This window comes from Oncorhynchus tshawytscha, linkage group LG07 (assembly GCF_018296145.1).
Source record: "Oncorhynchus tshawytscha isolate Ot180627B linkage group LG07, Otsh_v2.0, whole genome shotgun sequence".
In the NCBI taxonomy this organism is placed as follows: Eukaryota; Metazoa; Chordata; class Actinopteri; order Salmoniformes; family Salmonidae; genus Oncorhynchus; species Oncorhynchus tshawytscha.
Window position 1 is genome coordinate 4,670,145 of NC_056435.1, and position 22,241 is coordinate 4,692,385.

At 43.5% G+C, this 22,241-nt stretch overlaps 1 protein-coding gene and 1 long non-coding RNA gene across 4 annotated transcripts in view; one reads left to right on the forward strand and one right to left on the reverse strand.

The window, feature by feature from the left end:
- Positions 1-1,072: 1,072 nt before the first annotated feature.
- The window catches only part of LOC112253696, a 43,144-nt gene continuing 21,975 nt past the window's right edge, over positions 1,073-22,241 (reverse strand). The window contains exons 2-4 of the long non-coding RNA XR_002954061.2: positions 9,633-9,684; positions 1,859-2,076; positions 1,073-1,149 (exon numbers count right to left, since the gene is read on the reverse strand). This is a non-coding gene — a long non-coding RNA (uncharacterized LOC112253696). The remainder of the gene's footprint in view (positions 1,150-1,858; positions 2,077-9,632; positions 9,685-22,241) is intronic.
- The window catches only part of LOC112253695 (ATP-binding cassette sub-family C member 4), a 44,192-nt gene continuing 39,053 nt past the window's right edge, over positions 17,103-22,241 (forward strand). The window contains exon 1 of one of the 3 annotated variants that reach the window (XM_042323951.1): positions 17,103-17,470. In XM_042323951.1, the coding sequence (XP_042179885.1) occupies positions 17,397-17,470 (74 nt within the window). In that variant the 5' untranslated portion in view covers positions 17,103-17,396. Of the gene's footprint in view, positions 17,471-17,891; positions 18,090-22,241 lie in introns of those variants that run through there. The other 2 variants (XM_042323949.1, XM_042323950.1) reach the window with 2 other exon arrangements.

Genomic DNA, 22,241 nt, shown 5'->3' on the forward strand with positions numbered 1-22,241 from the left:
GTTCAGTGGCAAAACGACAGATTTTGTACCACGTCAGCTCAGGGATTCGATTTTGCAACCTTTCAGTCACAAGTCAAACACTCGAACCACTACCTGCCGCTCCATCTGAATGAATCACATTTCATGTCCTATCAGAGGGAATCTCCTCAGATCAACAAGTGATGTAAGTGTTATTATGCAAATTAGTTTTTGTTGAAATGCAACGCAAATGTCTCCTTTTGTTCCACGGAGCTGTTACTAAAGAAATACATTCCTCTTCACCTCCCAGCTGAAGGCTAGCCTACAGTCCAATTTAAATAATTGGATTGGAATGGCATTAGGAATGTATGGAATTTATTTTCAGGGCACTGAGCAGCGTGTTTTAGACAAAATTATGACGTGCTTTTAAAACATTTTACCAAAACAATTCATGCTGCTGTACATTTGCCTAGATTGTATAACATCTCTATGCCTACAGTGTGTATGTAAAGCTGTCAAAGCTAATGGGATTCCCACTGCACCGGAAATAACATTGGAAAGGTAGGTGTCTATAGAAAAGCAACCTCAGAGGTAACGTGAGAAAATGCAAATGAAAACCAACCAATTTTGTGCAGTTGAAAACCTCACCACTGTCAGTTCCTTGTCTCACTGCATCAATATTGACATCGCCATGTGCCCGCTAACATAACGTTGGGTTACGGATGTAGCCTTGGTTCTCTGAGTAGTCTGTCGCCAAGCGATTTATGGGAACTCCGTCACGCGATGTGATTTAAATGCTTAATATCAAATCAAATGTATTTATATAGCCCTTCGTACATCAGCTGATATCTCAAAGTGCTGTACAGAAACCCAGCCTAAAATCCCAAACAGCAAGCGATGCAGGTGTAGAAGCACGGTGGCTAGGAAAAACTCCCTAGAAAGGCCAAAACCTAGGAAGAAACCTAGAGAGGAGCCAGGCTATGTGGGGTGGCCAGTCCTCATCTGGCTGTGCCGGGTGGAGATTATAACAGAACATGGCCAAGATGTTCAAATGTTCATAAATGACCAGCATGGTCCAATAATAATAAGGCAGAACAGTTGAAACTGGAGCAGCAGCATGGCCAGGTGGACTGGGGACAGCAAGGAGTCATGTCAGGTAGTCCTGAGGCATGGTCCTAGGGCTCAGGTCCCCTGAGAGAGAGAAAGAAAGAGAGAATTAGAGAGAGAGCACACTTAAATTCACACAGGACACCGAATAGGACAGGAGAAGTACTCCAGATATAACAAACTGACCCTATCCCCCCCACACATAAACTACTGCGGCATAAATACTGGAGGCTGAGACATATCAAACGTTTAAGTGATAATGTCAGCTTCTAGGGCATTATCACTGTTTGTTTTTTTTACAACGGGTTACCAACTTAGGGAAATAATGATTGACATATTTTCATTAAAAAAGTTATTTTGATACATTTATTCGTACTATTTCATCCTTCCACAAGAGAGTCCTGACACAAATCTAGGGTTGCTTCGTTCTTTTTGTTCTGTATCTGTTGACGCGACTCAGTCGTTCGTTCTAAATGCCATACTGACTGGCAACGTAATTATTTATTATTCAGACAAAATAAAGACAATCATGATATTGATTTGAGCTGATTTTAATAAATGAAACCATACATTCACGTTGTTATCCACCACAGCTGACTTAAGTTATAATGGGCGAGAGGCCGGTGTTTGTTGGATATATTGGCACCGGTGTCTCCCTTGGGTCTAGATGATTCTTTATGGCCTCGTTATATGCGAGAGTGGCGTATCTGAGAGAATGCATTGTTATATTGTTTTCCAGTTGTCTAATTACGAGTGCACCTTAGAAATAACAAACAGGTTATGAACAACATACCTTAGGCTTAGGCCGTTGGGCTTTAGTTGTCTGTTCCCGTCTTTTCCTCTTCGACCCAGATGTAACTGGATGTCGAACCACACTTTCTGGACCAGACCCCTTGGTGTACCGGGATTCAGAGCCTGGGAGTTTTGGAGCTGGGCCATGTCCTTATCGGTGAAGGGAGGGTGGCTGATTGTGATATATTTTCCTTGTCGTATTAGCTGTTTGATGTTTCCCTGAAATACATGAGGTGGTAAATTCAGTGTCCTGCATAAGGCACCAGCTGCGACCGATGGGTGGGTTATTTAGAAACCGGTTGAGCCGGTAACTAACTACATATGCTGTACTGCTCCCCCTTCCCATTTCGTACATTTCCATAAAACTGTCGGAGAAGGATGTTACACTCTTCCTTAGTGACCGTTTTGAAGTAAACAACTGTTTTATTCTCTGCTAGCCAGCCCTCGAAGCAACGCACAGTTCAGTTTGTATCTTAACTGTGTTTTTTTTCGTTGCGGCTTTTCTCTAGGTCATTCAATGCGGTATCCTTCAAATCTGCATGCCTGGGTAATTATTACCATCTCTTTTTCCCATTCATCCATAGTAATTCCGTCGAAAAGATCAAAATACATGTTCCACTTATCCATTTTAGTTATCGCAACAAAGTATCGATTTAGCCAGTCAACTGAAAAAGTGTTGTATGTTGCTATGACAACCAGCTCAATATGCTGTCAGTGTCGTTCTGATATGTTCATTTTATATGGGGCGGTGGAGATTGCAATTCAACATTGAAACAATATTGAAAAGGTCAGAGAGACAGACAGCAAGGTTTATACAAGTCTCTGCTGTTGAAAACCAAATTCTAGTCTATAAAAGAAAAGGGAGATAATGTCTATGTTTTTTATAGTGGAGGTCATGTTTATACATTCCCTGGCAGGGTGGATGAGACAGTGAATTGTGCAGTGAGCTGGAACAGAGTAAATAGGCATTTCAACGTCATAGATTTAGCCAACTTGTGAAATAGACACCGACTGGAATGCGGTTTTAACCAATCAGCATTCAGGATTAGAACCAACCATTGTACAGTCACTCCACACCCTTACTGTACTCACGTGACCTGTCATTATAAAAGGCGGTGTGGCGTTACATGTCTATTACTTCACATAACCCCATGGAGGTGGCGGAAAGACATGAAAGCTTAGCAACCTGTTACTCTACTCTGAGAACCAAGGTTACATCAGTAACGTTCTCTTTCGTTTTCGCAACAAGTCACCAAACAACCTATGGGAGAGGTGGTACCAAAGAGTTCTTTCGGACAACAGAGTGGGATAACCCCCCATTTAACTTAGTCCAGATGATTCCAAGGGACATCCTTGTATCCACACAGGATGCAGCAAAATATAATTACCCAACAGGGTCACACAGACTTTCAACTGTGATTTACAACCTTATAGACAAGCAAGCTGAAAGCTAGAACTTAAAACATGAGGCTTCGACTGGGTGCAACAGCACCAAGAGTGGAAGGTCACTGTTTAGAACGTCCATCTCACTGATGGTTGATAAGTAAGTATGTACAAGGGTCACGGTGCGCTCACTTTACTGGGTTGAGCTAGTGTGCTGTGTCCAGATTCACACCTCCCACTGATGGTGTGGGCATAACATTGAGTGTGTAGTACCTCACGAAAGTCATGGGTGTTTCCCAACTTGCATCAGCACAGATAGAGTCCAGGGAGGCCCCTCTGAACAGGGCCGATGAAGTGACCATACCCCTGGTGGAGTGTGCTACCACGCTGTCTGGACTTGGTGTACCTGCTGCAGCGTATGTTTTTGACACTGCATTGGTAATCCAATGTATCAGTCTCTGCTTCTAAACAGTGCAACCTTTGGTGTTCTCCCCATTAACACACAAAAAACTGTTCCGTTTGACAAACAGTTCTTGTTGCAGCAAGATAGGCAGTCAGTTCCCTAACTGGGCAAAGGATATGCAACTCATGACTCCTGTGAGGAGGCAGGTGAAATGCTTCTATGATTAAGGGCTGGTTAGCATGTGATGATGAAAGCACCTTAGATTTGCTAGATTTGGCAGAAGCACTGCCTTAGAGCCATGTTCTGCTGAAGTGAGGCTGGAAGGATGGGTAGAAAGTAATTCTTCAACACACTTGGCTGAAACAATAGCCAATTGACTGAGAGCTCACATACACCATATATACAAAATTATGTGGACACCCCTTCAAATGAGTGGTTTCGGCTATTTCGTTACTGACAGGTGTATAAGATCGAGCACAAAGCCGTGCAATCTCCATAGACAAACATTGGCAGTAGAATAGTCTTACTGAAGAGCTCAGTGACTTTCAATGTGGCATCATCATAGGATGCCCCTTTCCAACAAGTCAGTTTGTCAAATTTCTACCCTGCTAGAGCTGCCCCTGTCAACTGTAAGTGCTGTTATTGTGAAGTGGAAATGTCTAGAAGCAACAATGGCTCAGCCGCAAAGTGGTAGGCCACACAAGCTGACAGAACTGGACCGCCGAGTGCTGAAGTAAAAATCTTCTGTCCTCGGTTGCAACACACGAGTTCCAAACTGCCTCTGGAAGCAACATCAGAACACGAACTGTTGGTTGGGAGCTGCATGAAATGGGGTTCCACGGCTGAGCAGCCACACACAAGTCTAAGATCACCATGCACAATGCCAAGCTTCGGCTGGAGTGGTGTAACGCTCGCTGCCATTGGACTCTGGAGTGATGAATCACGCTTCACCATCTGGCAGTCCGACAGACGCATCCAGGTTTGGCGGATGCCAGGAGAACGCTACCTGCACCAATGCATAGTGCCAACTGTAAAGTTTGGTGTTGGAGGAATAATATTCTGGGGCTATTTTTCATGGTTTGAGCTAGGCCCTTTAGTTCCATTGAAGGGAAATCCTAACATTACAGCATACAATGACATTCTAGACGATCCTATGCTTCCAACTTTGTGGCAACAGTTTGGGAAAGGCTCTTTCCTGTTTCCTGTTTCTGCTTGACAATGCCCCCATGCACAAAGTGAGTTCCATACAGAAATGGTTTGTCAAGATCAGTTTGGAAGAACTTGACTGTCCTGCACAGAACCCTGACCTCAACCCCATTGACCTTTGGGATCAATTGGAATGCTGACTGCGAGCCAGGCCTAATCGTCCAACATCAGTGTCTGGCCTCACTAATGCTCTTGTGGCTGAATGGAAGCAAGTCCCTGCAGTAATGTTCCAACATTTAGCGGAAAGCCTTCCCAGAACACTGGAGGCTGTTATATCAGCAAAGGGGGGGACCAACTCCATTTTAATGCCCATGATTTTGGAATAAGATGTTCAACCAGCAGGTGGCCACATACTTTTGGCCATGTGGTATAGCTCAAGTGAAGGCAGGGGCTCAAATGGTGGGCTCATAAGTGATCGTAGGACAACATCTAACGCCCATGAGGGTATTGAAGGAGCGTTGGACGGCCGTAGCCTGTGGGCACCTTTAATTAATTGTAATTCTAGAATGCCTCTGATGCACCTGCAATCTGGCCATGACCCATAAAGATGGCTGCCATATATACTTTTAATGTATACTGAACAAAAATATAAACGCAACATGCAACAATTTCAATGATTTTACTGAGTCAATTAAAAAACATTCATTAGGCCCTAATCTACGGATTTCACATGACTGAGCAGGGGCTTTATTACAGACAGAAATACTCCTCAGTTTCATCAACCGTCCGGGTGGCTTGTCTCAGATGATCTTACAGATGAAGAAGCTGGATGTAGAGGTCCTGGCTGGCATGGTTACATGTGGTTTTAAGGCCGGTTCAACATACTGCCAAATTCTCTAAAACGACGTTGGAGGCTGTTTATGGTAGATACATGAACATTCAATTCTCTGGCAACAGCTCTGGTGAACATTCCTGTAGTCAACATGCCAGGTGCGTGCGCCCTCAAAACTTGAGACATCTGTGGCATTGTGTTGTGTGACAAAACTGCACATTTAAGAGTGGTATTTTATTGTCCCCAGTACAAGGTATACCTGTGTAATGATCATGCTGTTTAATCAGCTTCTTGATGTGCCACACCTGTCAGGTAGATTGATTATCTTGGCAAAGGAGAAATGCTCACTAACAGGGATGCAAAATAATTTGTCACAAAATGTGAGAGAAACAAAGCATTTTGTGCGTATGGAACATTTCTGGGAACTTTTATTTCTGCTCATGAGACATGGGACCAACACTTCAGTATAGATGGGGACTTCCCTGCAGACATAAGCTACTGGAGAAAAGTCGAATTACAGAACAAATTCCACTTTCCAGCATAGAGGATTCCCTCTCTGCCTGAACTGTATCAATTACCAAGGAGGGCAACCCTGCAGCTACAAGGCAGTCACGTTCAGGGGCCACACCCACAACTTCAGTATGCTGAGGTCCTTTCGAAGAGGGGAATCCCATGGTTGGGAGGTTGTCAGCTGTACAAGGTCTGAAAACCAGTGATGCTGTGGCCAATGTGGATCAACAAGTAGAACTGACGTGCTCTCGAGACTGATCTTCCTCAAGACCTTGACGGAGCAAGAGAATTGTTGGAAACTCTTCCAGCAGCCCACTGTATCCGCCAGGCTGAAGAATAAGGGCCTCCACTAGAGAGAAGGTATGCTGCCTGATTCTCCACACCTGGCAGGTGTATTGCTCTGAGGAATGTAAGGTGTCTGTTTGCCCAAAGCAGTAGCTCCATTACTACCCGCCGCAGTGCTATAAACCTCAGTCCGCCCTGGTGGTTGATGTGTGCAACCACGGTTGTCCTATAGTACTGGGAGGAAATGACGGAGTGCACGGTGAACCGCATTGAGCTCCAGTACGTTGATGTGAGGTGTTGTCCATGGTGCTGACCATACACCATAGACCCCTGACTAGTTCATGGCTGTTCCTCATCCCTGTAGGGAGGTGTCTGTGGTCAAAGTCACCTGGTTGCAATCTGTGGCTAGGAGAACTCCACTGGGAGTTTGAAGTGCTAGGCACCACCATTGTATTGCTCTCCAGCAACTCATTGAAATTGTCAGCTTTTTGTGCTAGTCTCTTCTGGGACACCAGCACTCTATTGGCCACATGTGGAGCAAGCCCAACGGTACAACATGGACTGCAGCAGCTAGGAGGCCTAGGAGCCTCTGACTCTCTAGCACTGTCACCTGTTTTCTCTGTTTGAATGTTGAAAGGCAATTTGGCAACGACACCACTCTTTCTGGAGAGAGTGTTGCTCACATGATTTGAGTGGCGAGTGAAATAACTGAAAACACTTTTTCGAAGGCATATCTCAGGTATTTTCTGTGTGCAGGTAGAATGATAAATGAAAGTATGTGTCTTTCAGATCCACTGTGGTGAACCAATCACCTGGTTTTACTGACTGAAGGATGGTTTTGATTAGCAGCATTTTGAAGGGAAGTGCTGAACGATTATGATTCAGACACCTTTGGTCCAGGATCAGAACAAGGCCTCTGCCCTTTTTTGGCACCAGAAAATAGATTTGTTTAGAACCTGCAGTTTTGTTGCTCTGATTCTACCTCTTCGATTGCATGCTTTTCCAGGAGGAAATGCGATCTGTTGTTTTCAAGACACCCCTGAAGTGTAGGAGTCACTGACAATTGTAGTGCGTAACCTTGTGTTAGAGTGCATAACACCCATTTGTTGGCTGTTGACCTTTTCCAGCTGGAAAGGTGGTGCTCAAGGAAATGATGTTGCGCTAGGGAGTCATTCCCGTCAGGAACGAGGCTCAGCGTGCTGTGGTGCAGAGGGGACACGGCCTGCACATGGTGCACCTCTGCTTCTTGGGCGATGCTGCGCTACCACCTCGTCGGTAGGGCTGAGAGTGTCTGTTCCTCCACTCCTGAGCAGGTACAGCACAAGTCTGAGCCTGGTTTCTCGGCATCCCAGTTGGGGCCCTGTGATGGGAGTAATGGTTTGTGCCGGATGCATTCTAGGCTTTGGAATGAGGCGCTGAAGCACCATATTTGCTTCCTTGTCTTCTTCAGACACTTGGAGGAGGTGGGCCGCTGCTGGGTCAAATGTCTGGCCAGGTGATATGGGTACACCTAGGAGTGGAACCTTCTCTTTGTCAGGGAGCTTGGACTGCCCTAACCATAGTGTTGCCAACACAGTGTTGCCAATGATTTGATTTGATTTCCCAACAATCTGAGCATTCTCCCGAAGACATTGGATGAGTAGGTCTGGAACCGTAGACAGTTCTTTCATGGTCTCAGCATCGTAGTTTGCGGCGAGGCGTGCCTGCAGCGCCTTCTGATAGAAAGCAAGTATCGCTACTAAATTGGTAAGACTGGCGGCTGAAGAGGTGCTGTCATGTGTTCTACGTAGAAAGCAATCAGATGCCCTGCATCATTTGTTAGCCAGCTCTTGGTCTGAACTAGAGGCCTTCACAGGTCCAAAAAGTTGGACCAGTTCCGAACGGACCCAAGGACAACTAAACCCATTCCGATTAGAGTGATCCAGACCCAATCCGAGTGAGGGAAGCAGCAGAAAAGTACATTTTTAAGCTACTTTATTAACCGGAGCTTATAAGGCGCGAGGGTGAGGGAGGTAGAAAGCTCACCTGTGATGTGTGTGTAGGCTACTGTGAGTGTGAGCGAGTGACACGGTAAGTGGGGAGGAGGGAGGGAGAGACAGCAACCAACCACGCCGACTCGCACTATATTAGACTAATAGCTGCTATAGCAAGATTATTTATCATCCAATATGATTACATAGTACCGGTCTTGACTGCATCAAACCGGGAGAATCTAGTTAAGATAGCTAGACTAATTGAGGCTGCATGAGCTTTCTTGTCCTACGCAGTTACAATCAGTTACAACTCCATTCAGAATATTAAGTAGCAGCCTACCTGTTGGCTTTTGGTAATTGTAGCTTATCAGTCTCCAACTTTTAATTCCATCATTTTATTTCCATATTCCTGTGATTACATATCTCCTAACTCTTTGACTGTAGCCTATTGCTGCTTTGATGACTATCCTGTGAGGATCAGACTGGCGAGATTGTGACAGTGTGGCGCAACGGTCTAAGGCACTGCATCTCAGTGCAAGAGGTGTCACTACAGTCCCTGGTTTGAGTCACATCCGGCCGTGATTGGGAGTACCATAGGGCGGAGCACAATTGGCCCAGTGTCGTCCGGGTTTGGCCAGGGTAGGCCATCATTATAAATAAGAATTTGTTCTTAACTGACTTGCCTAGTTAAATAAAGGTTCATAAATAAAAATACAATAAAATCAAGCCTCTCTCTCTCTATCCCACAGAGGAGGGGGGAGGCTGCTGGATGATCGACCTTCACACTCTGTCTTAAATTACCATTGAGGGAGACTGTCTTTCTACCCTTTAGTATCAACCAAAGGAACACCCAAAACTCTAACGTCCCAAAAGTGAACACTGGAACAATTTTTCTAACATCTGATTGTGTGGAATGATGAGAGATGGTCTAAGGAAAACTAATGTCTATTTTGTGATGTCATTAAAATGGCAATGTCTTAACAATCCTATGTTAAGATAGGACTGTGATTTTAGTTTTCTAATGAGATAATTGTTTTTCCTATAAACTATGCACAGTAACTAGCCACGCCCGAGTGAGCTCAGAGATCGTGTCAGCATGACAGAACGCCCCCTTTGGCCAGAGTGCATAAAAAGCCTTGGTGACAAAATCAACCTTTAGACCAGGAAACGTGAGGAGGAGAGCTACATGTTTTGAGATGGTTGACGCTTTGAACCTCAACACGGGGTAAATAAATTAACTCACCTTCCTTCAGAGAGACGAAGAGCTGCAGCTCATGTCCATCGTAGTCCGAATCCTGAATGCCAACACGAGGAGGAAGAGAGGAGAAGCACACCTCAGACAAATCACTGGTACAGTTGATTAGCTGTCTTAAGTCAGATATCGAGAAAAGAGAATCTAAGTGAGGCTTTCCTAATATGCTCATCATCAATGGGAATCATTCATTGCAAGGCTTGGTTCCGACTGAGATTAACCATGAACGAAGGCATTTCACACGTAAATACATTCATTATTTCTTATTCCAAGCGGGCGGTGGTTTGGGTGCAAGGTATATGATTAATGTGAGAATAGTTATAGAATGTGTCTCTTTCTCCAACTCTGTGTAATAAGCCATTATATTTTGTCAGTCCACTAGGGACCCTTGTCTCATGTAAGTGTGTATTCACACTCATTTAGTAAGCTAGTAAATAAATGATCAAACCAATTTGTATAGTACTGAATAATGCTCAAGGCTGGGGTTCTTGCAGATCCAAGTAGGTCAGAATGAGAATTGATAAGAGGTTATGATTAATATGTTGACTGTTTTATGGATGCTATAGGTAAAGACCTTATAGAGTTTAATTCGGGAGATGGTAACTCTAAACAACTTCTTCCGTGGTGCCCCAAATCCTAATGAGTTAATTGTTATACAATTAATTGAATCGGGTAATAATTAAACATAGCTAGTGGATTGAATAAATAACAGTCATCAGATGAATGAAGGTAAAGTCACGACACTTACGATTGGCCAACAACAAGCTACACATGCCACTCTCGTGAAAAGCAAGAGCAGCAGCATAAATTATACAATTTCTGTCTCTCTCCATACTGCAGCATCGCGTTTGGTTCTATACAGGTCCTTCCGGACATGTAACGGTTGTCGTAGGTGGAAGAAGGTGAAGAGGACCAAGGTGCAGCGTGGTACATGTTCAAGGTAAATTTAATAAAGAAACTGAACACTAGAACAAAGAAACAACAAAGCGGAACAAACGAAACAGTTCTGTCTGGTGCAGACACACAAAGACAGAAAACAACTACCCACAACTCAAGGGCGAAACCAGGCTGCCTAAGTATGGTTCTCAATCAGAGACAACTGTTGACAGCTGCCTCTGATTGGGAACCATACCAGGCCAAACACATAGAAATACAAACATAGAACAAAACATAGAATACCCACCCACATCACACCCTGACCAAACTAAAACTAGAAACATACAAAGCAATCTACGGTCAGGGCGTGACAGGACAACTCAGTTATAATTACACATACCTGAGAGCCGTGACAATCATATCAGATTTGACCCAGACCCGTGACAATATATATATAGAATTCTGGATCCGAACCGGCTCAGGTCCAGGATCTAGTCTCGGGTATTCGGGCACATGTAGATTCGTGAAGACCTCTAGTCTGAACTGTGACGGAGAGATCAGGCAGAACAAGCGAAGCAAATGATTTGTCCATATGGTGGAAATGGAAATTCGCAAGGCTTGGCATAGCTAGGGTTCGGTCATTTGGCATGGTCAAAGTACATTGGAGCTCACGCACAAAGTATTTGAACAACGGGATGGATGTCTCTGTCTTTTGAAGAACTGAATTTATAAAACTTGGATGAGGATGCCATGGCAGTAGGTGTATGCTACACACTGAGGTTCCACCTTGCACACTCTCAAAGATTTCATGCAAGGATATTTTCTAGTCGACGGTCACTGCCAAGCCGGCAGGCTGGGACTAGTCGACGCTAGAGCTGTGGTTCATAGCATCATCATTAGAGTCATCATCATCATCAGTCGTCATCACCCATCGTCACCGATAAATCCACTATAATTGAGAATTTCAATAAGCATTTTTCTACGGCTGGCCATGCTTTCCACATGGCTACCCCTACCCCGGTCAACTGCCCGGCACCCTCCATAGCATCCCGCCAAAGCCCCCACCATTTCTCCTTTGCCCAAATCCAGATAGCTGATGTTCTGAAAGAGCTGCAAAATCTGGACCCCTACAAATCAGCCGGACTAGACCATCTGGACCCCCTCTTTCTAAAATTATCTGCCGAAATTGTTGCAACCCCTATTACTAGCCTGTTCAACCTCTCTTTCGTAATGTCTGAGATTCCCAAAGATTGGAAAGCTGCCGCGGTCATCCCCCTCTTCAAAGGGGGTGACACTCTAGACCAAAACTGCTACAGACCTATATCAATGCTACCCTGTCTTTCTAAGGTTTTCGAAAGCCAAGTTAACAAACAGAAGACTGACCATTTTGAATCCCACCATACCTTCTCCGCTATGCAATCTGGTTTCAGAGCTGGTCATGGGTGCACCTCAGCCACGCTCAAGGTTTTAAACGACATCATAACCGCCATCGATAAGAGACATTACTGTGCAGCCGTATTCATCGACCTGGCCAAGGCTTTCGACTCTGTCAATCACAACATTCTTATTGGCAGACTCGACAGCCTTGGTTTCTCAAATGATTGCCTCGCCTGGTTTACCAACTACTTCTCTGATAGAGTTCAGTGTGTCAAATCGGAGGGCCTGTTGTCCGGACCTCTGACAGTCTCTATGGGTGTGCCACAGGGTTCAATTCTCGGGCTGACTCTCTTTTCAGTATACATCAATGATGTTGCTCTTGCTGCTGGTGATTCTCTGATCCACCTCTACACAGACGACACCATTCTGTATACTTCTGGCCCCTCCTTGGACACTGTGTTAACTAACCTCCAGATGAGCTTCAATGCCATACAACTCTCCTTCCGTGGCCTCCAACTGCTCTTAAATGCAAGTAAAACTAAATGCATGCTATTCAATCGATCACTGCCCGCACCTGCTCGCCCGTCCAGCATCACTACTCTGGACGGCTCTGACTTAGAATACGTGGACAACTACAAATACCTGGGTGTCTGGTTAGACTGTAAACTCTCCTTCCAGACTCACATTAAGCATCTTCAGTCCAAAATGAAATCTAGAATCGGCTTCCTATATCGCAACAAAGCATCCTTCACTCATGCTGCCAAACATACCCTCGTAAAACTGACCATACTACCGATCCTCGACTTCGGTGATGTCATCTATAAAATAGCCTCCAACACTCTACTCAACAAACTGGATGCAGTCTATCACAGTGCCATCTGTTTTGTCACCAAAGCCCCATTACACTACCCACCATTGCGACCTGTATGCTCTCGTTGGTTGGCCCTCACTGGTCACCATAGCAGCACCTACTCATAGCACGTGCTCCAGCAGGTATATCTCACTGGTCACCCCCAAAGCCAATTCCTCCTTTGGTCGTCTTTCCTTCCAGTTCTCTGCTGCCCATGACTGGAACGAATTGCAAAAATCTCTGAAGCTGGAGACTCACATCTCCCTCACTAGCTTTAAGCACCAGCTGTCAGAGCAGCTTACAGTTCACTGCACCTGTACATAGCACATCTGTAAACAGCCCATCTATCTACCTACCTCATCCCCATACGGATATTTATTTATTTTGCTCCTTTGCACCCCAGTATCTCTACCTGCACATTCATCTTCTGCCGATCTACCATTCCAGTGTTTAATTGCTATATTGTAATTACTTCGCCACCATGGCATATTTATTTCCTTAACTTACCTCATTTGCACTCACTGTATATAGACTTTTTGTTTTCTTTTGTTCTACTGTATTATTGACTGTATGTTTTGTTTATTCCATGTGTAACGCTGTGTTGTTGTATGTGTCGAATTGCTACGCTTTATCTTGGCCAGGTCGCAGTTGCAAATGAGAACTTGTTCTCAACTAGCCTACCTGGTTAAATAAAGTTATAAATAAAAAAGAGTGCATGTAGTCTGTCATAATAGTGGGAAAGTGTCACCCGACAACCACGCTCCGTTCAGAGGTTGTATTTGGTACCGGCGGGGGAAGGCTGGCCATGATGTACATGAGGGCAGACTCAATGGTCCAATACGACTGTCCAGTGACTTCATCTCCTTGGCATCTCAGAGCATCGAGATTTGTGCCCAGGATGAGCGATGGCGTTTATTGGGCGGTGGTTCACGAGAGGAGTGAGTCGAGATTTCAATGTTCTCGGTTTTAATTTCTGACAGTGACTGTAAACATTATTGGTATTTAGCGTCTCAATCACATCGCAGGAAGAAGTTCCCATGGGTCATTTGGCGACACGTTACAAAAACTAAAGAGAACTGCCTGTTAAAATTAAAACCTCTAAGGGATCGGATCCCGGCTATCGGGATTTCACATCCTGTGAAATTGGAGCGCGCCAAATTCAAGTTTCAAAATCGTATTATTGAACATTCATGAACATACAAGTGTCTTAATAATTTAAAAGCTTAACTTCTTGTTAATCCAACCCCTTTGTCAGATTTCAGGACAGCGCCCCACATCAAAATACTTATTCAACCAGCACAGGCTTTACAAAAATCACAAATAGCGATAAAATAAATCACTTACTTTTTGAAGATCTTCCTCTGTTTGCAATCCCAAGGGTCCCAGATACACAATGAATGTTTGTTTTGTTCGATAAAGTCCTTCTTTATATCCAAAAAGTCTGTTTAGTTGGCGCCATTGATTTCAGTAATCCATTCCTTCAACATGCATACAAAGGATTGCAAACATCTACCGGTAAACTTTGTCCAAAGAAGTCAAACAATGTTTCTAATCAATCCTCAGGTACCCTAATATGTAAATTAATTATAATATTTCATACGGAAAGAGCAGTGTTCAATAGAAAAGGAAAATAATGAATAGCGCGCCCTCATTCATGCATGCCAAAAGCCTACCTTTCCTGATGAGAACATCTTGGATAAACTACAACTACTTGTTTGTTTTTCAAGAAACAAGCCTGAAACCCTGTATAAAGACTGTTGACATCTAGTGGAAGCCATAGGAACTGCAATCTGGGAGCTATTTTTTTTGTATATCCCATAGGCTTGCATTGAAAAGGCCTGTGACCTATAGGCTTGCATTGAAAAGGCCTGTGACCTCCAAAAAAAATAATTCCGGATGGATTTTCCTCAGGTTTTCACCTGTCAAATCAGTTCTGTTATACAGACAGACATCATTTTAACAGTTTTAGAAACTTCAGCGTGTTTTCTATCCAATGCTACCAATTATATGCATATCCTATCCTCAGGGCCTGAGTAACAGACAGTTTACTTTGGGCACCTCAGTCAGCTGGAAATTCAGGATACTGCCCCCTAGCCTTAAGTTAATTTTAAGGAAGTAATTTAGCCATTCATTGTACTCATTGCAATCTGTAGATTTTCTCAAGTTTTCTTGTGACATTCCTGGATTTCTCATTATATTAATAAAGATTGATTAATCAACAAATATGATATTCAGTTGAAAAAAGGTTCAGAAAAAAGGTTAAGGGTACAAGACTATGTACATACTGTACATTGCTGTTGGCAAAATCACAAAATATCCCATCAAGCCAAGCGGGTAAAGCTTCCCGTTGTCACAGTTCCAAGACCAGTCAGAAACACCCAGCTAACCCTACGCTAATGGCGCCGTTGGATCTCAAAACTGAACTTGGATCCGCGTTAAGTAGCAATGATATCCTTCTCCACCGTCGTCTTACGACAGATAACTCGAACCAGTCATGACTTTAATAAAACAATACATCATTTAAGTTGCTTTCCAGCGAATGTCTTAGTTACATGTTTATATAACTAACAAATGAGTTTTGAAGTTGAGGGTGCTTTATGAAGATTCGCAATGAGGACGAAAACAAGCATACTTCAGCTAGCCAGCTAGTTTAGCCCAGTAGCGGTGCGTGAGTAAAATCCCTTGGGAAGCCAATCCAGGAAAAAAAGCCATAATTGTGTTGTTTGCTCTATAACCTGTTAGTTCATATGCCTTGCTACTGTGATATATAGTGTGATATGTAGGCCTAAGGCCGAGACAATAAGACAGTGGCTGAACTACATTTAACCACACCTTTGTTTCATCACAAAAATGAAAGCAACAAAGCATATTACATGTAACGAACAGTTACATCAGTGGAGGCCGCTGAGGGGAAGACGGCTCATAATAATGGCTGGAACGGAGTGAACTTGCAACATTTACGCTCTAACCACTAGGCTACCCTGTCACCCCGAGGGTAGCATGACCTACAGCATGATCAAGGAAGTTAATGTTTCCGTCATTTTCGGATTACTAAACAACTATTGATTTAGAACCAGAGAGTTACCACAAGTTGAAAAGACAACAGGAGCTGCCTCCACTATTCCAGCACCATTTCAACTTTAACATTTCAGTATCATCAAATCACCTCTGCTTAGTCTAATACAGTGACAACTAAAAGATACCAAAAACAATTTAGTCCAATCAACGTAAGCTAAATATGATGTGACTATCTATAGTACTGATTACTGTGTGTGTGTGTGTGTGTGTGTAAGTAGAAAAAACATGACTCACCCTACTTGTAGCGAAACGGTCAATGACATCCTTCATGTTGATGAAACGGTCAATGACTGTCATACAGTAGACCTAAACACTTTTAGTTTTTGTTGTCCTAGGCTACCTGGCTAAAATGTTTGCTCGCTAGCCTAACTTACTCTCAAGGGCAACGATGCGCCAGGCCAGCTAGTTTACATTAACCTACTACATCTAGCTACATATTGAACTTCCATCCTCTCAGGCCAGGGGCACAATGTATGAATTTATGTTTGGATTAGAATTGTCACTGTAATCATTGGCCAGTATGGAGATTTAAGTAAAACCTGCCCAAATCTCCATCAATGGATAATTTAGGAACGAGACGATTTTAGCTAGCTAGCTAGCCACTGGAGAACAACGACACTACACGATGCAACAACTCAAGTTTCTGTAAATTATGTTTTGCTTTTGATGTGATTGGTGTGAAGCCAAATCCAAACAGGCTTTTGTTTTGGTATGCCAGGACCATTCACAGTTGAGCTCACACAGTTTAGCTCAACGCTGATTGCCTTTTCTTTTATTTGGTATCAAGGGAGGCCAAATGCTCGCTGGCTTTCCTTACATTCAATGCTATGGGCAGCAACAATGTCATACCCTTTTTGGCCAGACAGCATCAGATGGGCTACACATACTGAGACAGAGGAGATATATTTTGCTCACTTGGATGCTTTCTCCATTGAGATACAAGGAAAATTATGAAACAAAGAGACAAAATAAATGATTGTATATGTTTTTGTCTTTTGGGGGGGAAGCCTGGTTTCCTTGGCATCCATGAATAGTGAAGGCCACTGAGGGGAGAACAGCTCATAATAATGGCCGGAACGGAACCAATGGAATGGCATCAAACACATGGAAACCATTTGTTTGATGTATTTGATACCATTCCACCTATTATGCTCCAGTCATTAACATGAGCTCATCCTCTCCAATTAAGGTGCCACCAACCTCATGCGATGAATACCTGCCACTGGTTTAGCCAGGGAAACCCGTTCTTACTATACCTAAGTTGGGAAACCAGCTCGGGCCACAAGACTATTTCAGGAGACCTTTTGTTATATGGCCTTATATCAGGAGCTGGTGGCGAACATTTTGATTAAACAATTCAGAGACTGAAACAAATAAATCAGATTACTTATTTATAGTAAGTATAGTAAATCAATATACAATCCCGAAATCAGCTGTAATTGTCAATAGTAAAACACAGCTTAAAACGATGTTTGAGTGAACTCTGAACACAGAAAATGAATGGTGAATTCGACTGGACACAGTAGACTCCTCCTCGTATTTATTTACACATTTTGGCGTGGTGTCATTGAATAATGGAACAACTGAAGAAAGACGTGAAATTTAATCCATCAACAACAGCCAATTTCTTTTCACGGGTGTTTTTCTGGTAAGTACTTGTTTACAGTTAACACTGTAGCTCGATTATTTTAAAAGTAGCTAGTTAGTAAGGTGGCTGGCCATTAAGGGTGCGTTCGTAAATTCGCTCTGGCTATTTACTCACAATTTCAGAGCACTCTTGTCTGAGTGTGCCAGAGTTCAGAACAACTGAGGAATTTACGAACGCTCAACACCGGTTGACTATGGCTGGTGTCAGTAAACGTAGGCCAAAAAAAGCGTGATTAAATTGTTGCCAGTAGCACAGTCACCAATGATATGGGTAACATAAAAACAGCTTAACCAGCTCTGCTAGGGCGAGTAAAATGGTCAGAGGTCTCTTCTTCTTATTTGGGTCTGGAAGTAGCTGTAATGTAGTGAACATTATGCCACAATCCAGTCCGTGTATTCGTACTGTGGGATTCCAGTTCCATGTTTTACAGGAGCCAGACAGTACATATGCCATGTAAACTATAATGCCAGCAAATTTTGGAGTAAAGTTAAACTATATGAACGCCTGGGCAACCGTTCTTTTAAACATAAGACATCTAAACAACTGTGGATGTTACAATTGGCGACGAGTGAAACGCACAAGAGGCGAATGCAATTTACAAGACGAACTACGTGCCTATGTAAGTAAACGCAGATAGCATCAACAGCCTAGTTAACATTGTACATTACAATACCATGATGTGCACACAGAACCCAGTTCAATCGGCTCGAGGTCGAAAAAATGGATCAACAGATTCAACAATTTTCTAGTGGCATTAGACATCGCGGATAACATACAGAAAAGGGCATTACTGTTACACTATGCAGGGTCTGATGTGTACGGTATCTTGACCACTGCAAGATACCGCAGCAGCTGATTGCTATGACACAGCTGTAGCCCAGCTCATTGCATATTTCTGTCCAAAAGTCAACACAGAATATGAAACCTACGTTCTGACAAAATGATAACGAAACCTTGGATGCTTACCACACAAGATTGGGGCAATTAGCATACATATGCGAGTTTGCGAACGTTGATAAATCAAGTCACAGATAATACTAAGCTGCAGTTCCGCGCGCCTCTGCTTGATGGCGCTAAAGGATGGTTCAATGGCTCTCCAACAGCTACTTGATGCAGGCAGGGCACAAGAAATGTCGGATAAACAAGCTGCAGGCATTGACAATGCTCAATCAAAATCACAAAAATAACTTTCAGTGCGCACTGTACAAAATAAAAAACCTAACAAAAGCCAGGGCTATGAAAGTGACAAACATCAAAACAGAACATGCAATAACTGTGGGTGGAAATTCCCACATGATGGAAGACAAACAAACTGCCCTGCAGGGGGGAAAAGATGTGAAGAATGTGGAAAGTTGAATCACTTTCAAAAATGTTGTAGATCAAACCACAGAGTCCACTCCTCCATTTGCTGATAAACTAACCCAATGGCGTCCGAAACGTAACATAAAGTGCAGTCACATGATGACAAGACAGAAAAACAAAACACCTCACCAAGCTTGGATGATTATGTGTCTGTTGTGTGTGTACACTACAGAAACTGTCGCAACCACACATCCAAGTTACCATTATGGACACAACTGTGGATGGTATTAGTGATTTAGGAGCAAGTGTCAACAATGTTAAGGCAAACATCTTTGCTTATGGCTCATCCGAACCATTTCCACAGAAGAGAATTCACAGCGTCAGTCCTCTCCAAGACTAAGACGGTGGATACCACTTTCTATGTAATCAAAGGTGACTGACTCACTACTTCGCTGTCAGACAGCAACAGACCTTGGACTTCTGAAAATAATCAACCCACTATCCACCCCAACTGAACCAGCTGATGATTCATTCATAAGCCAGTTTACCAATGAATACCAGGACCTCTTCCAAGGTATCGGAAAACTGACTTTCAAGTGAAGCTGCACATTGGTGACACAGTGCAACCAGCAGTACAACCACAGGAGGATTCCTTTTCACATGAGCGAAAAAGTTCAACAAGAGCTTGACACACTTAAAAGCCAAGACATTGAAAAAATCAGCAGGCCAACGCCATGGGTATCCCCTATAGTGGTCACACCAAAACCCAAGACGTCTGATAAAGTTTGTCTGTGTCGACATGCACCTTCTGAACACAGCAATTCAACGTGAACGACACATCACGCCAATGGTTGACGACCTGATCCATGATCTGAATGGAGCAGTGGTGTTCTCCAAGCTAGATCTTAATGCTGGATACCACCAGCTTGAGTTACATCCAGACTCACAACCTTCACTACACATACTGGCCTTTTGAGATACACCAGACTGAACTCTGGCATAAATTCAGCTGCCGGGGTGTTTCAAAATGCAATACATACAGCAAGCAAGTACAGCAAGGCATTCCCAACGTGAGAAACATGAGCAACGACATCCTAGTCTATGGTAGATATCAAGATGAACACACTGAGTCTTAAAGCTGTGTTTCAGAGATTGCGAAAGATCTCACGCGGAACAAAGCAAAATGTGAATGCAGCAAAACAACACGAGTGTTAACAGCCATGTTTTCTCCGAGAAAGGCATTTCGGAGGATCCAAAGAAAATCAAAGCCATATAGAATCTGCCAGCACCTCAAAATGCCTCGGAAGTTCGCAGTCTACTGGGCATGCTGCAATACTGCTAACTGTTCATACCAGACTTTGCAACAACCGCACAGCCTCTTTGTGAGCTCACAAGAAAAGATCACACCTGGTCATGGGGACCACAGGACCAGTCTGCGATGGAAAAAATTAAGAACCTGTCTGATGCAGCACAAGACGACAGCCTACTTTGACCCAGCCAAGAGGTTGACACTGTTAGTTGACGCCAGCCCAGTTTGTTTAGGTGCCATACTATGTCGAAACAACCCTACAAGTGATAGACGCCCATATCATTGACTATACCTGCCGAGCGCTCTGAGGTTGAACAGCGCTACTCACAAACCGAGAGAGAAGTTCTGGTGATCATCTGGGCATGCGAACACTTTCACTTGTATCTCTATAGAGCTCACTTCATAGACCATAAACAATTAGAGCTTATCTTCAACACCCACACCCCCAGCATGACTTGAGTGATGGAGACTGAGACTACAACCATACAGCTACACTGTTAAGTACAAATCCGGTAAAGACAACCCTGCCGACTACATGTCAAGACGTCCCATCGGAGGGGAAACCCCACAAAGAACCTCTCGCATGGCAGAGGAATATGTGAACTTTTATCATTGACAACACAGTTCCCAAAGCGATGACTCTAGAAGAGGTGCAAGAAGTAACAAAGATACTCAGCTCTACAGAAGGTGATGCGCCTATTGTCCACAGGAACCTGGCGAGATTCACCATGTGACACACAAGAAGCTGATTTCCAAACATTAAAAGCACTCTTTCGCATGAGACGTGAACTAACTAATCAACACACCAGCAAGTGTCATCCTGAGAGGAACACGGCTCGTTCTTCCAATCTCTCTCCCCCCAAGAAATCTAGGACATCCTAGGTATTGTGAAAACAAAACACCTACTGAGAGAGAAGGTGTGGTTTCCAGGCATAGATGACAAGGTGGGGAAAAACACTTCAGCACTGCATTCCATGTCAAGCTGCCACTGTAGAAAGTCATATGGAACCACTGTCTATGTCGAAACTACCAAAAGGTCCATGGCTAGAAGTATCTGTCGATTTCTGCGGGCCTTTCCCATCGGGTGACTACCTAGTTGTTGACGATTACTCAAGGTATCCGGAAGTTGAAATCGTTAAGTCCACATCAGCCACTTCTGACCTTCCCAAGCTTGACAAAGTTTTCTCCTCCTTTGGAGTACCCAAGATTGTCTGTTTTTACAATGGACCTCCTTTCAATTGATAGTCCTTCACAGATTTCAGCCACTACCTTGGATTTAAACCTAGAAAGACAACATCTTACTGGCCCGAGAGCAAAATCCGAAGCGAAACGCTTCATGAGAATACAAGAAAACTGTCACAGCTACAAACTCTGAAGGAAGACCTTGGAAACAACATCTCTACAGTTTTCAGGGGAAACTACTGCGCAAACCCTCATGGATCTGAAAACTTGTCCACAGGACGCTGAACAACCAGATGAAAACCCAGATCCAAACTCTCCGATACCCTATGAGAACCAATGGAAGACGTTCAAGATCTCATTGAAGAGATGTAATTAATCAAGTTAAAAAAACTGAAATAGTTAACCTTAATGTTGTATCCCAAGTGAATTTTATACCGACCAGTAGTGATAACTTAAGTTTCTTTATTTTGAAATAAGGGAGGGATGTAACGTAGTGAACATAGTCATAATCCAGCCCGTGTATTCGTACTGTGGGGCTCCATGTTTTACAGTAGCCAGACAGTAGGAGTGATATGCCATGTGAACTATAATGCCAGCAAATTTAGGAGTAAAGTTAAACTGAAGAATACGAACGCCCTGACATCAGTCCTTATAAACACAAGACCACTAAACAACTTCGGATGTTGCAGTAGCTAGCTAGCAAGCTAGCCAACGCGTTAGCCAGCTAACTTGGGTGTTTGACTGCCGATGTGAGGTCAGAACGCTCGGATGAACCCTATGCCTCGTTCAAAGCGTCCAGTCTGTGCTCTGAAGGCTCCGAAAGCTAAACACTGAGTTTACGAGTGCACTCTGGCACTCCAGATTGAATTTATGAACACAACCTATGCGTTCTATGGAAAATAATTTACAATGTGGAAAGTGTGTATGGAGCCAAATACAGTTGAAGTTTACATACATTTAGGTTTGAGTCATTAAAAC